This window comes from Mustela lutreola, chromosome 2 (genome assembly GCF_030435805.1).
Source record: "Mustela lutreola isolate mMusLut2 chromosome 2, mMusLut2.pri, whole genome shotgun sequence".
Lineage (NCBI taxonomy): Eukaryota > Metazoa > Chordata > Mammalia > Carnivora > Mustelidae > Mustela > Mustela lutreola.
The window spans coordinates 58,458,983-58,474,550 of record NC_081291.1 but is presented as its reverse complement, the minus strand read 5'-3'; the positions used below and the strand labels follow the sequence as shown (position 1 = coordinate 58,474,550).

The window sequence follows — 15,568 nt, the reverse complement described above, 5'->3', positions numbered from 1 at the left end:
ATTTTTCTTGAATAAACATACCACAGATTGCTGCATACCTTTGGTTAATTTCTAGAGTTCTGAAAAAGTTGCTTCTGATGATTTTTTGCCTATGTTCTTTATTTTACAGAGGAAAGTCTTTCTGATTGTCCTTATTCCACCATTTTGCTGATTTTTCAATGTATGTTGAGTCTTAGGTTTATACCCCATGAATTAATCCCAAAACAAGGGAAGAAAAAGCCAGTCATGTCCACCATCATGTTTACCAGTGTTATTTATGATAGTGAAAAATTCAAAATGTTCTAAATGAGTAACATTAGTGAGGAAAAGCATATAAATTCTGGGTCACGCTGAAATGCAGCTGTATAAATGAAAGAGGAGGCCTGGGCAGTAGGATAATAACATGGAAGCTGTGACCCTTGGTTCTGGAGTCAGATAGGCTGGGTTAGAGTTTGGCTCTGAGATTATAATAAATGACTTGTAGCAAATTAATTCATCTCTCTAAGCTTCCATTTCTCATCTGTTAAATGGTGGCAGTTCTTTAGCAGTGCTGAGAGCTTTCACAGAAGGTGTCCAGGTGATATGCTTGGCTCAGCCTTTGCTAGCACCTAGAGGATGAATATACAACCCATATTCCTGCCATTTTAGTGCCCTTATTTCTAACCTTGGTTTTTCCATGCATTGCCAAGGGATCTTTTTTTTATTTTGGTTATCGCATACATGAAATTTCACATCCTTATAGTTTATTTGCCATTATATCACTGTTGTTGCTATCATTCAATAGAAAATTCTTTATAATGCACGATAGAATTATGGGTCGTATATTTTCTCTTTTCCATTTTATATATTTTTTTAATCAATGGAAAAGATAAAAGTATACTTATAGTAAGAATCTCTTCTTAGGGCACTTGGGTGGCTCAGTTGGCTAAGTGACTGACTCGGTTTCAGCTCAGGTCATGATCTCAGGGTCCTGGGACCCCGGGATCCTGCATCTGGCTCCATGATCAGTGGGGAGTCTGCTTGAGGTTTCTTTCTTCTTCTGCCCCTCCTCCTGCTTGTGCTCTCTCAAAAAAATAAGTAAATCTCAAATAAATAAATAAAAGAAGGAGGAGCTCTTCAGGAGGGTCGGGTCAGGACTACCTGCCATTAGACACTGGTATGATAGAAGTATGTTTTCCAGGTGCGTCTTCAGGGACATGACTTTTTTTTTCCCTCAAGATTTATTTATTTGACAGTGAGAGAGGGAGCACAAGCAGGGGAAGCAGCAGGCAGAGGGAGAGAGAGAAGTGGACTTCCCTCTGAGCAGAGAGCCCAATGTGGGGCTCGATCCCAGGACCTTGGGATCATGACCTGAGCCGAAGGCAGACGCTTAAAAACTGAGCCACCCAAGTGCCCTTTCAGAGATTTTTTGATAAACCAGTATTTCATGAGTCTCTGCAGGAGGCTGGGATATACTTACTGGTCTTCTTCAAGAGGGTCTTTTATTCAGAGTCCTGGGGGCTAGGGTTCACTGCTGCCTCCTCAGAGTGGGTTGTGAAAGTGTAGGTTAAAACCTAGGAGCACCCTCTTAAATTTTATCATTCATCCTTAGGATTTCCCTGTGGGGCCTCTGTTTCCTCATCTGCTGCTCATCCGTGCTGATGATCTCTGTAACTTGGCAGGGCTTGTTTTTCCATTTCAGGTTCCGAGGTGCACCGATTATACCCGTGGCGGCCAAGCCTGGGGGGCCAGAAGCCCCTGAAACAGAAGCTCCACAGGGCATCTCAGAGCTCATTGAGGTACTGTCAGCTTGAATCCAGGCTGGCCTGTGGCCCCAGCCCCACTCAGACCCTTTGTATCCTGCTAAGTATATAATGGAGAGAAATGGGAGGCACCCCAGCAAGAAGACTCTGAGCTGTTCCTTTAAGTCCCACCACGCCTCCCCCAGGCACCTACCTTAGCAGACCCTCCCTCACCCCCCTCCTAGAGTGAAACCAGAATAGAAGCAGAGGCCTCACTCTCTAGCTCAAGGTCCTGCTGAGCTATCCACACTCTTTTAAGTCATTCAAAAGAACATGTCAAACACCCCCACTCAGACAGAGCAGCTCCTGCCTCCTGGGGCTCTGGGCCCTGTCTTCCATTCCAGGGGCTTCCTCCAGGCTCAGTGGTGATAGGTACGGCCGGGTGGGAGCCCAGCCAGCACAGGGTGCCCAGGGCAGCCAGAAGACAGGGCAGGGGTGGGGGGTGGGTGGGTGTTGCTGCTGTGAGGCCGTGACAATGGAAACCAGTGTCCCTCGCTCAGAAGGGTGGCGTGGCAACTGTGGGCTGGATCATCGGCCCACCACCTGCTCTTTGTGTGGCCCTGAGCACATGACCTGTTTTCTCTCATCTCTGTCCCCTCAATAGTAAAGTCAGGAAAAGAACACTAGCTGTGGAGTTGGCATGCAGGTTAGATGAGGTTAGTAGGTGTCCTGTGCTCAGAACAGTGCCGTATCAGAGTTTGCTGTGATAGTGATGGTGTTCTTGACATGCCTTTCACAAGGACCATGAACTTTCACAGTGGTGCTGGGAAGCTAACGTTGTTTATCCCTGTTTTACCAAGGAGGTGTCTGAGGTCCAGAGAAGTTAAGTAACTTGCCCAAGGTCTCATAGCAAGTATGTGGTGGAACTGGCATTCAGCCCCAGATCAGTTGCTGGGGTCTCTTTAGGGTCCCCTGACACCTGGACCCGCAGAGCTGAGAACAGATGTGATCGTGTGCACTGCGACCGATTCTGTGATTACACGGTGCCACTCTGACCAACTTAGCAGAGCAGACCTTTCCTGGCTGAGGCTTTTGCTACTTTTTCCTCTCCTTCTGAGAGCTCTTGGTCTAGGAGCCTTGGACAGTTGTTTTTACTAAAGCAAAATTCACAAACACTGCTATGAAAGATGTTTATGTATTCCTTTAAGAAGCCTCTGCATAAATCCCAGGCCAAGCCTGTTTTGAATCTTTAGTTTTTTTCCCAGAAGAATTGTTATCACAAGGCTGAGAGTTTGGAACATTCCCTGCCAAATACTTTTTGACAGCTTCTTTCCTAATGAAATCCGAAAGCCTCAAAATAAAAGGAATAATGTGGTCTTTATTTTCATTTATTTATTGGGAATTAGCTCTGACATCTAAGAGCACATAGTCAGCATGAGGAAAATGGGCTGGCTGTGGTGGAAACACGTGGAAGGAGAAGGAGCAGCAGCCCCACAGACTGAGAGGGCAACGCTGGCCCTTGGCAGACATCAGGTGGTCCCCCATCTCTGCCTCGGCCTGGGGCTGTGGCCTCAGCCCCTCTTGCCCTGCCATACATGGCGGCAGCCCTGATCACCCAGGTCGTTTGGTCTCTTGTCCTTCTCTCAGGCACCATGCCAGCTGCTGGAGATCCTTGGAAGGACTCATGGCCCTGGGAGAGAGACAAATAAACAAAAGCTCACAACAGTGTGTTAACGGGTGATGGGGGTGGGGAGCACAGCCGTACAGAAGGGGCAGAAAAGCCTTCCCAGAGGCGGTGTCTTTCCAGAGAAAGGGAGGCAAAGCTGACTGGGGAGCTTCCAGGGTCTGCCAGTGGCTGGTTCCTGCTGTGAGAGGCCACGTGGTGGGGGATGAGGCCTCCACGGTACCTAGGGGCTAGCTGATGACACATCTTAAATCCTGCAGGCTCAGAAGGCTGGGAAGGCATGTGAGGTCGGATGGATGTGCCTCAGGCTGTCTCTTTTCTAGCTCCTGACATCGCAGATTTCCATCCCAAGAAGAGACCCCTCAGGGCCGCTGCTCATGTCTGTGGACCACTGTTTCTCCATCAAAGGTCAAGGCACTGTGATGACAGGGACCATCCTCTCAGGCTCCATCAGCCTCGGTGACAGTGTGGAGATTCCTGCCCTCAAGGTCAGTCTTACCTTGTCCTTCCTTTTTGTTTGTTTCTCTAGTGGCGAGCAAGAGGGTCGGCCCTTTTGCCTCTCCAGTGGCTGAGCTACTGTGCCAGGTCCCCAGGGCTGGCCCTCTGGCTCTGCTCCACTCCATCTTCTCTCCTACCTTTCCTGGATTCTAGAACCACCACTCTCCCTAGTTCTCATAATAATACCAACATGGGGAGGCCTGTGACGTGTCATGATGAGCCTGCCAAGTAGGTGTTCTTTGTAGATGAAGAAATGGAAGCTCTAGAAGGTGTAGTGGGCTCAGGATCACATGATCAACAAGTGAGGGTGCAGGGTGCATGCCTGCCCTTTCTATACGCTCTGTATGTCAGGCTGGCAAGTACGCGCGGACTTCTCTCTGGGTTCTTTTTGCCTTGCCACAGCAGTTTCAAATTAAACACAGTTACAGTCTTGTGTCGCTCAGACTCCTAAATTCTGGAGTCTATCCAGAAGAGTTTTATATTCGTAGTGACCACTGGTAGATACCATGTTATCCTGTGGAAGACCTGTGGGCAGCTGTGTGTCTCCCTGTTGCCTCCGCCTCTGGCAACTACCAGCCTGGCTCTGATCTCAGTGCTATTCAATGGCCTGGATGGTTCCCATCTGCAGTGGGCTTTTCTTGTGGTTTCAGTTTACTGGAGAAGAAGCACTTAGAGCCTCCTTGACCACCCTGCTCTTCAGGGGGATTAAAGGGTGGGGAACAAGGGTTAGTTAGAGCCAGGCAGATCCTATGAAGACATCTGGGGTCCAGGGTGGTTGTCTACTTCTCAAAGGAACCTGGAGTGCAGGGACATGGAGGCGTGAACTTGGCCCTGTATACTGCGCCAGGGACAGCACCAACTGCTGGATGCACTCACAGCCCTGGGTCAGTGGATTCGGTTTGGGAACTGGGAGTTCTCCCTGGAGGGCTGTCTTGAGACAGATTCTAAGGTTGTCTGGCTTACTAGATGTTTAGAGTCCTCCTTAAAAACAGAGTGTGTGTGTATGCGTATGTGTGTGTGAATATATATGTGGGTATATTTTAAGGAATTGGCTCACATGATTATGAGGCCCAGCAGGTCTGAAATCCACTGGATAGGCCAACAAGATAGAGACCCAGGGAAGTAGTTCAAATCTGAAGGCTATTGGCTGGCAGAATTTCTTCTTCTTCCAAGGAGGTCAGTCTTCTTCTTCAGGCCTTTAACTGATTGGATGGAGTCCACCGACATTATGGAGAGTTAATCTGCTTTACTCAGAGTTTATTCCTCTTAATGTTAATTTCATCCAAAAAATACCCTCACAGAAATATCCAGAATAATGCTCGACCAAACATGTACATACAGTGGCTTAGCCTAGTTGACACATAAAATACCCCATCACCCTGTGGGGGAGAACCACGATGACAGTGGCTGCCCTGAAGAAGGGGAGGCCAAGGGGCACCTTTACCTTGTGTTGGCCATTCCTGGTCTAGGATAGCCTGGGTGGATGTAGGAAAGGGGTATTTCATGACTGAGAGGAATGACCAGGGCTTCCCCAGGTAAAGGAGACCTCAGGTTTAAATTACCCCACTCTACTCATTTTATGGTGGTGTGGCTGTTGCTTCCTTCTGCAGGGCTGGAGTTATTCGGGAAGAGTCTCCTGACCAGGGAGGACCAACCTCAAGAAAAGCTTCCCTGATAGGCCTGAGACTGGTCAGGTTCCAGGGCTCCCTGGGGTGGCAGCAGGAGCTGAGGGACAATGACCCTGCCCTTCCGAGTCCCAGGGCTTCCCCTGACATAGGCCCGGAGTTCTAGGGTCATAATCCCCTCCTCTGCTGGCTCTCATTGATCCTCCTCTGAAGACCGTTAGTCCTGGATAAACACACCACTTAAATCAAATCCATGTTGTGCCAGGGACTAAAAGTATAAATCTTAAAAAAATAAAGCACAAAATTATGAAAATAAACCAAACTTATATTTAACAAAGTTAAGATTACTATAGTGTTGTGTGTTAATTCTTAACTGGAACAGAGAATGAATCAAATGTAAATTTCTTTGCCTTCTGGGTGTTCCCTGAGGCAGACGCTGAGGAGCCACCCTTGTCCAGTATCCCTTCTGCGCTGGGAGGATACATGTTTGCAGCCTGGGAGAGCAGCCGGGAACAGGAAGGTGGTGTCAGGAGAGGTTGCCGTGGGACATAGACTTGGAAGTGCAGTACCTGAGGGACTGGTGTTGGATGATAAGATCAGTGGCCACTATGCTGGACCAAAGCATGGGATGAGGGAGGGCCGAGGCGGAAAGAAGCAGCCACATTAACCTGACAGGAATGTTTGAGTGCCAACATGTTCTGAGGTCTTTGACCACTCTTTTCATCCTTATGAAGATGGAACTTGTCTATCAGGGTCCCATTACTGATTTGTAGTCCTTGGGCACATGGAAGGTGCTTGGCAAGTATGAATTTAATTCTCCTCTTTCTTCTGTTCACCCATTTCTCCCAGCCTACCTTTTAACTCTCTAGTGCTGTGCTATTTTCTGATTTACTGGTCAGGGAAAGCATGACTTGTAAGTAGCAAACTTGAATATGTAAATATTTCCAATCAAAGTGAAAAAAGTGTAGCCTGGTTTCTCCTTTGCAGCTCCAAGTAAAATGTGAGAGGAAAGGAGGGAACTGACGGTGGAACTGTTAGCAAAAAGATACCTGCACTTGACAATTTGGGAGATTCTCGGCCTTTCCAGATTCCAAACGGTGCTAAAAGTAGGGAGTGCACTTTGAAAAAGCATGCTCTGGAGAAGGGCCTTCAGGGAGGGTGGACAGCCTCTGCTGTGGAGAATAGGGATCCATTCAAACATCTTAGCAGAAGCCAGGCTGTGAAGAACTCTCTTTTTTATTGGTGGGAATCCCCTTGACATACATGAGAGACCCACGAGGTTTTTGAGAATGTTATATCTGGCAAAAACACTGCCAAAGCAGTCGGACTTCTGGTATTCTAATTGTAGGAAATAGACTGATAGAATTACTCAGCTCTAACTCATGTAACTAATGCTATCTTTCAAGAAAAAGGAAGAATGACTCCAGGGCCAGAGCCATGGACACAAAGGCAGAAGCCAGAGAGGGGAGCCCAAAGGCCAGGGCCGGGGAAGCCTGTGGACCTAGAGCGTGGAGGACCAAGCCACAGAGGGTCATTTTCAGGCCAGGAAAGCTAACAGAAGTTGCTCTGTTGGATTTCAAATTTGCTTGGGTCCAGTGACCTCTGTGTTCCCTTCATTTTCCCCCCTGTACCTATATTCTATTGTATTTTGTTATTTTTTATATTACTATTTTTAAATTAACATATAATGTATTATTTGCTTCAGGGGTACAGGTCTGTGAATCATCATCTTACACAATTCACAGCACTCACCATAGCCCATACCCTCCCCAATGTCCATCACCCAGCCACCCTATCCCTCCCCCACAACCACCCAGCAACCCTCAGTTTGTTTCCTGAGATTAAGAGTCTCTTATGGTTAGTCTCCCTCTCCCATCCCATCTTGTTTCATTTTTTTCCCTCCCTACCCTCCACGACCTCCCACCCTGTCTCTCAAATTCTTCATATCAGAGAGATCATATGATAATTGCCTTTTTCTGATTGACTTATTTCACTTAGCATAATACCCTCTAGCTCTGCCTATATTTTAAAGCAAAAAGCTTGTCTTTTAGTTTCACACATCCACAGATAGAGAGGCATTTGGCCCCAGGATGGGTCATATCTGTGCTTGATTAGGTGGGTTAGATGATATTTTTGAGCTGATGATATTTAGATGAGATTTTGGACTGAGAGTATGCTATAACAGGGGTGAGAAATTGGCGATGTTGGGGGAAAGTATTTTGCACATGGGATGATGTGAATGAAGGTTTGGGGACTCAAGGATGGACTGTAGTGGGTAGAATTGTGGCCTACAAAAGCTGTGTTCCCCTAGACACTCAGAAATGACCTTCTTTGGAATATGAGTCTTTGTAGATGGAGTTAAAGGTAACAGAGGGGACCAACCCCACTGACACGTGGATTTTGGACTTCTGGCCAGCAGGACTGCGAGAGAACACATTTCTGTTGTTTCACGCTACCAGCTTTGGTCATTGGGTAGGGCAGCCCTAGGAAATGAAGATGGATTTTGAATGGAAAGGACTGAAGTCAGAACACACCTCACGTCCTTTGCAGTTGTGGGCAGGCCTCGTCACTCCTCTGAGCTTTGACTTTGTTGCGAGGGATGACCGGGGTGCTGTGGGGATGACACAGGCTGTATGCACACGGGTGGTACAGGTTAGTGGTGGAGTCAGGACTGCTGCATACAGATGGCCAGCTCTGTTCCTTCCTTCCTTTCCTGTAACTCCCCCGCAGCAGGAGAGAAAACCTAGGCCCAGGTCTGTTAAGCAACCAGACAGCAGAGCCAGCATCTGGCTCCAAAGACCCAGCTGTATCTACTATATCCACTGCCCCTGGGGCCCCAAAGAGACGCCAGGGCCGGTGTTGTTTCCTCTCTGGGGCCGGACCCTCCTACCTCCAGAGCAGCTTCGTAGGTGAGCCTGGCGCCCTACTGAGGCCTCTCCTGGGCCACAGAGCCTATAAAAACACATTTCAGAAGCTCTTGAGGTCCAGAGCTCCTGACCTTCTCTTGCCCCCACTTTCCAGTAACTATAATTGGTGGCCGGTGCCTATCGGGCACTGGGGACATTGCAGGGTGGGGGGTTTAAACTAGATGGCCCTCCTCCCCAAACCTGGTGACATCCCCATCAGATTTCACTAATCAACTTGGACACATCTGACCGCTTGAACTCCCTCAGAGGCAGGGCACAGCCATTCCAAATAAACAGTCACATTCCCCTCCTGGCCAGGGCTGGCCCGCTGGAGCCGGTCAGACCCTGGCCCCTGTCTCTGCTGCCTGCGTCCATTCCCAGCTGGGGCCCATTAGCCGATAGAGGAAATGTTGGGGGAATGGGAGTGGAGGAGAAAAACCAAATCCCACTTAGATCCCAAAATGGCGTGGACACCAGACATCCCAAAATTCGTCAGCCTCTTTCTCAGCCTTTAGGTTCTCCTGATCCCTCATCCCATGAAATCTGTTTGGTCACATCTGATCTGGGGATTTCAGGCTAGTGATGTTTCCAATAGCAATTGGCTACTGGGGATGTCATGTCAGAAACTCTAAGAGCCACAGACCACAGGGGAAGAGAAAGAGAGATCTGGGAGTTGAGAGGCAAATGCTCGGCTTCTCTGTATCTCACTAATTTATCCCAAACTGAAGTCTCACCTTGGTCCAGGGCCTCTGGAAGAGGGGTGCTGTAGTGTGCTGACAGTAGGGATGGCAGACAGAAGGTGCCTGGTGTCATGGAGGTACACAGGTTTTTAGCTGGTAACTCTTGTCTACTATATCGTTGCCATTCAGGATTCCTTTCCTGTGGAATGTCTCTTGTGGGGTACAGTTGCAGTAAATGGCAGGACACCTCCCAGGTTATAAGGAAACTGTTCTTTTCAGGGCTGCTGAATGCGTTCTTGAAATGGAAATACACTTCACAGCCCACACTGTCCACTGTGAATCCATGTTCGTTTTCTGATGATGGTGACAAACATCTAAATAGATGCCTATTTACTTGGCAAAACTGTTTTTGAGAAAAGTTCAGAATTTGACAGCATATTCCTCCAAATCAGGTCCATATTCAGACTTATTTTTTTCTTTATAAAAACCTCCAGAAAGGGAAAAAAAAATTCTTAAGTACCACTAGGCATCATTACTCTTACCTTTGCCCCCACCCTTGGGCACTGATCACAGGAGAGAGAAAGCTGTGACATCTGAAAAGATGTATTTTCTCACCCCAGAAAGCCCATGGCTATACCTCTGCCTTCCCTGTGCTTTCCCAACTCCTAGCAGCCCTCCTTCCCTTATCCTTGTTTTTCATCTGGAAGCTTTGGTGATGGGCCGTGCCCCTAACCTGGAGCATGTGACCTCTTTCCTCTTGAATCCCTTCTTGCCTTCCTTGGATAGTTAGCTGCTCCCTTGCATGGGTGCTCTGGGTCCACATTTAGGTGCTGCCTGGCACTGTGTCTGTCTCTGTGTCTGTTTCTGCCTGTGTCTCCCACCGTACTCATCTCCTGGAGGGCAGAGGCTGGGTCTTCTCTGTCTCTGTGCCCTTTGCGCCCATCCTAGGGCTAGGCCCAGAGGAGGCCCCAGAAACTGTCTGATGCCCAAAACAGTAAGGAAAGCCCAATAAGGCAAATGAAACTGTTTGTTTTGTAGCAGGATTTTGATTCCAAGTAGATAGTGAACAACCAGAGGACTGGGTTTGGAGCAGCTGCTCCCCCTACCTCATGCGTCTAGATGGAGAAACCCGGAGCTGGGCAGCTGGCAGCTTCCTGCTCTGGCTGTCTTCTCTTCGAGGCTTGCGTCTTGATGCTTCCCCGGTGAGCAGTGCCAGAGATACTCCTGGGTCCCAGCTTCGGCATTTTCTGGGAATATATACCAGGAGCCCAGGGCTACAGGCCTGGATTCCTGAGCCACCTCTGCAGATCAGCTGTCAAGACCGAGCTCCCTCTGCTTTTATGTCTTTTATCAAAAATGGAAAGCCTGGTCTTCATCCTTCATCATTTCCTGTTTCAGAAGATCTATAAGGAAGGAAGGCTTTCTCTGAATTCGCTGTTTTCATGGTTGTTGGCTTTGGTTTGGAAACTCCTGGGAGTTCATTCTCTGTACCTGGATGTCACATGTGCCAGGGGTGTGGAGCTGACAAAGCAGGGGGGATAGAGAAGCATAGACGGGAGTGAAGGAAATGAGCGTTTTGGAAAAGCCAGCGCAAGGAGGGCAGAAGCAGGCGCTGATCAGGAGGTACCTATGATCCGATCCCCTTTCACTTGGTGTCCTGCCTCAGGAGGATCTCTGCCCTCCACCCAGTCCCACTGGGATTGTGACCCTCCCTGGCTCGGGCGCCCGCCCCCACCCACTGATGGAAGGACAGACAGCAAGGGCTTTACAGAGCCACGCTGTGTCCTGCTTCTCCGCTGGTGGGGCCCTCATCTCCAGGATGAGATCTGAAGTGCCCTATGTGGCAGAGAGCCAACTGTAGTCACCTCCGGCCTCAGTTGCTTTCTGGTTTTTTCACCACCTCCACCACTACCCAAAGCACCAGTTTGTTCTCAGTATTTATTTATTTTTCTTAAGAATTTCTTAGGAAATTTTTTTTTAATTATTTGAGAGAGAGGGGCAGAGAGAGAAGCAGACTTCCCGCTGAGCAGGGAGCCCGATGCAGGACTCCATCCCATGACCCTGGGATCACGACCCGAACTGAAGGCAGATGCTTAACCAACTGAGCCACCCTGACAGCCCTTTTATGGGTCTACTTCTTGTTGTGTGTTTGTTTGTTCATTCATTTCTTAGAGTCCACACATGAGTGACATCAGAGTATTTGCCTTTCTGGGTATGACCTCACCCCTCTCACTCACACCTCAGTTTCCCATCCTAGAGCCACACAAGATCTCTCATGCTTGTCATGTCTAATGCAGGGCTCTGGTGGCAAGTGATGGACATATACAACCCAGACACTCCTGGTGGGACAGGAAGGGGGTAGGCTGGCTTCCTTACTGAGAAGCTGGGTGGGGCTGATGCCTCCCTCCAGACCTGTTCTATGTGGACCAGTCTCCCAGGCCTTGTCCCCAAGTCCATTCTACCCAGGTGCTGCCCCTCCCTTGCCTGTGACGGGTGACTCAGATCTAGACAGTGAGATGTGAAGGGAGATTTCTGGAGGAAGGGGGGTTCTCCTGCAGGGAGGGTTGTAACATTTGAACCTGCCAGGAGGAGTGCCACAATCTGACTGGGAGGGCTGGATTCCACATTCACCCCTGGAGCGGGGGTGGGGGCTCCTGGGAAGAATGGGCCGCCCAAGGAAGTTGGGATAATGATGCTAAGAAGTAAGCATTGAGGAGGCAAAGCTGAAGAACTTGGTGTTCGTTCTTATCTCCTGCTGCCTCAACAGCCTGCTTCTGGTCACAGAGGGGCTGAGCTGGAGTCCCTCCCCCTCACTCACTCCAGGGGCAGTTACATCACCTCCTGGGGCCTGTTTCTTTGTGAGCTACTCATGAAGATTCAAGGACAGTCCCATGCTGTGCTTGTAACAGGGCCTGCATACGGGGATAGATGTCTTTATTACTATCACATGCCACTCTGAATCTTGTCTTTCTCCCATTCACTGTGCCTTTTTACGTGGCCCCCAGAGCTCAGTACTCAGGGGTTGGATGACCTAAGGTCAGCATACCCTGCCTCTGCTCGCCGCCTGCCCCAACCCTGAACACCACAGCTCTGCGAGACCTTTGCCTCTGCCCCATGTTCCTTCTGGCTTAGGGTTTAGAATCACCATCTACAGCCAAGTTGTAATATCCTGTTGTCTCCCTAATGAGGCCCCGAGGAGGAAGGACAGGCGACAGGGGAGGACAGAGATTGATCGCAGAGCAGGCGGGGAGCTCAGGAAGGTTTCTCTGTGTAGGTGCTGTTGTCAGAGACATGTGCCCAGCATCCTAAAGATGAAGCAGGCTGGAGGAGGCTGCCTCATTCTGAGACTCTGTTCAGCTGCTCCTCACCCCTCAGTCACAAGTGACTCATGTGCCATTCTGCATCAGCCCTTGGAGAAGACTGCAGCTTCTACTCCCAGAAGCCCTGTCTCCCTTTTATTCTTGTGTGTGTGTGTGTATGTGTGTGTGTGTGTGTGTCTTCCTTTATATTCTGAGAGTGGTTTTCGTCATGCCAATGTGTCCCTCTCCAGAGAGGGTGCTGACACTGGCCGCCCTCACTGGGGCCAGATTGCTCGGATGCTGGTGGCTGGATGAGGAAGGCTGGCATGTCCGGCCTCACTGGGGTCCAGCTTCTCTTAGTTTAGCCTCAGATGGCTTCTGGAAGTATGAGTTCTGAAACCCAGCACGCTATTGGGCCAGCATGGGGAAGGAGCACTAGAGCAGGCTGTGGCTGTAGGATTGTTTGTTGGCTATCATAGAGTGGGACTATGTCCCAGGCTCAGATGTAAACCCTTTTTATGTATTCTTCCTGTGCTTCCAGCAGCTCTGCGGGAGGTGCTGTAGTCCTCTGTTTTATAGGGCATGCAACGGAGACACGAAGATGTAAAAATCTTGTATAAGCAGGGGTGCCTGAGTGGCTCTGTTGGGTAAGCGTTTGTCTTCAGCTTGGGTTGTGATCCAAGGGTCCTGGGATTGAACCTCACATCAGGCTCGGAGCCTGCTTCTCCTTCCTTACTCTCTCTCTCTCTCTCAAACAAATAAATAAAATCTTAAAAGTCTTCTATAAGCCAATCAGTGGAAGATTCTGGAGTGAAACTCTGTCAGCCAGCATCTAAGATGTATGCTCACCCCAGCTCTCTGGGCAGGCATGAGGAGGCCACCGAACCCCATAACCCTGTCCCTTTCACATCAAATTAAGTCACTGTGGTGATGAACCAGGGACCCTCGGAGAAGGAGATCCCAGAGCCAGGACCTTGAGATCATGACCCTGAGCTGAGGGCAGATGCTTCACTGACTGAGCCACCCCAGCTTATAGATGTTTACGTCTTTGTGTCTCTAGCCCATGCCCTCTAATATGAAGGCCAGCTTTAGAGGCACTGCTTCATTCTGCCCGACCTTGTTCCTGGCTCCACGGGACCCTCCCTCAGGGAGCTGGAAGTGCTGGGGCCGTCCTGAGGGCGGTTGTGCAGGTGGAGGGCACAGCTAGCTTCCAGGGCCTAGAAGGTCCTAAACCCAAGACAGCGGGCTGTATCTGGTCCCAAGCAGCCTCAGCATTCCCCACAGTCCTCTGCAGAGAGGACGCTGGCGCTCTTAGGCCTCAGTTGGAGCAGAGGAGAAATGGCTGCTACAGCCCCAGTGCTGTCCTCTGCAGAAAGGGTGACAGCCTGTGGCGGCTGTGCAACCCCACCCCGGCTTTGCTCTGCCTCCCTCCAGAAGCAGGTCCCCTTGGTAAAGCTGCCAACTCATCTGGTTATACTTGGTGTATGTTTCAAGTCTTGTGGTCAGGACCTTGAGGGCAGGTAGAGCCCCATTTGGACCTGGGCTGACCTACAGCCCTCCTAGCCCTTCTTGGGGATTCTGGTGCCTGAGGCCACAAAGAAAACCCTGGCCCCATCTGACCAGCTGCTTCCCCTGATGGCAGGACTGAGCACTGGCCCTCTGAGGCTTCCTGATAACTAGCCCTCTTGTTAGGCTAGATGGACATCTTGGGATCCAGCCTTTTCTCTGGCCCACCTAGAAGCCTGAATGTGGGCACCCCCACCACCTGGCTATGCCTTGGCCTTCACAGCTGAGGTGTGGGGAAGTGAAGAGCAGGGTGCAGAGCCACTTTGCCTTGGTTTATGTCCTACACACCAGCTCTATGACCACATGGAAGCTACTTCAGCTCTGTGCTTCAGTTTCCCCCTCTGTAAGGTGTGGGGATAATGTTACCTTTGGCGGGGAGTTAGCTTGAGGATTAAATGGGTTCTAGAGCGTCTTTCCAAGTACCTAGGTTCCAAGGTGTGCTTGGTAATCATCGCCTGTTGTTAGCACTGCAGGAAGCCTCATGGCCCTCGTGCCCTGGCCGTTGCCCTCCAGGTGGAACCTTGGTGATCAGATGGCACCTGCTGGTGGCCAGGTGGGGAGCAGACCCAGAAGGGGCAGCTGTGGGGTAGGAGGGGACTGTGGCCGGCTTCCATACCTCTCCTGAGGAAAGTGTGGGTCCTAGCCCACAGTGGCCTCACAAGACCCACAGAGCAGCTATGGCACACTGCTGTCCCCTGCAAGTCGTTGTGTGAAAACTCCTCCAATTGTATAAAAGCTTCTGAGTAAAATTAAGTCCATTTATTGTTTCAGAGAAGAGACTGTGATTCAATTAGAACACTCACGAGTGCTGTGTTGTGGCTTAGGCACCGTGCCAGGCAGTCCCTGCCCACGCACCAGCCAGGAGACCAGGTCTGGGATCCTGGGTATGAACACTTAGCTCTGTGGCCATGGGCAGGGCATTCCCCCCTCTCCTGCCAGGCCACCTTCATGGAGAAATAAGATTCATCTTCATACAGCCATAATTGCTCCTGAAGGCCTCAGGCAGCGGTCTTCCCAGTGCTGTTGGCTCCACCACAGTCAGGTGAGCACCATGGGGAAGTACTCACTCGGCCAGGGGAGCTGGCATAGGTTCTGGAACAAGGGCATGCAGATGAATGCGGGCTTACCAAGACTTCGGGGGTGCTGTGGTTCCCTCCTTGGCTGAGGGCTATAGCCAGTGTTATGTGCAGGCATGTCCCTGAGGGTGGTGGAAAATGTGAGCTGGCAGCAAGGCTGAGAAGGCAAGACCTAAAACACTGGGGGCCCAAAGGGGCTTCCTCTTTCAGGAAGTGGGCACCCCGCCAGACTTAGAGCACCAGCTGGAAGCGGTCTTGCTGCACAAAATGCTCAGTCAGCAGACAGTTGACTAGTGCTAGGCCATGCCCAGTGCAAACATGGTGCCGCCTGACCCACAGAGGAGTGTTTGATCTTCGGCCTCAGGTCCACTGCCTTCTCTCTGCTAGGAAGCAAGTTCTGGTTCCTGTAGAAAGTATGGCCACGCAGACCCTGTTTGACCATGGAGACTGTGCCCCCATGAAGCTAGCCCTGCCTAAACTGCCTGCCCATAGTGCTGCTGGCTCACCTCTTGTGAAGTCAGGTGCTGAAAGCAA

The 15,568-nt window shown here is 50.1% G+C and overlaps 1 protein-coding gene across 3 annotated transcripts in view; it reads left to right on the top strand.

Moving 5' to 3' along the window:
• Positions 1-15,568, top strand: part of EEFSEC (eukaryotic elongation factor, selenocysteine-tRNA specific) — a 248,222-nt gene that overhangs the window by 111,608 nt on the left and 121,046 nt on the right. For 2 of the 3 annotated variants that reach the window (XM_059161904.1, XM_059161907.1), the window contains exons 3-4: positions 1,661-1,757; positions 3,708-3,872. In XM_059161904.1, coding sequence (XP_059017887.1) covers positions 1,661-1,757; positions 3,708-3,872 — 262 coding nt within the window. The remainder of the gene's footprint in view (positions 1-1,660; positions 1,758-3,707; positions 3,873-15,568) is intronic. The other variant, XM_059161905.1, reaches the window with a different exon arrangement.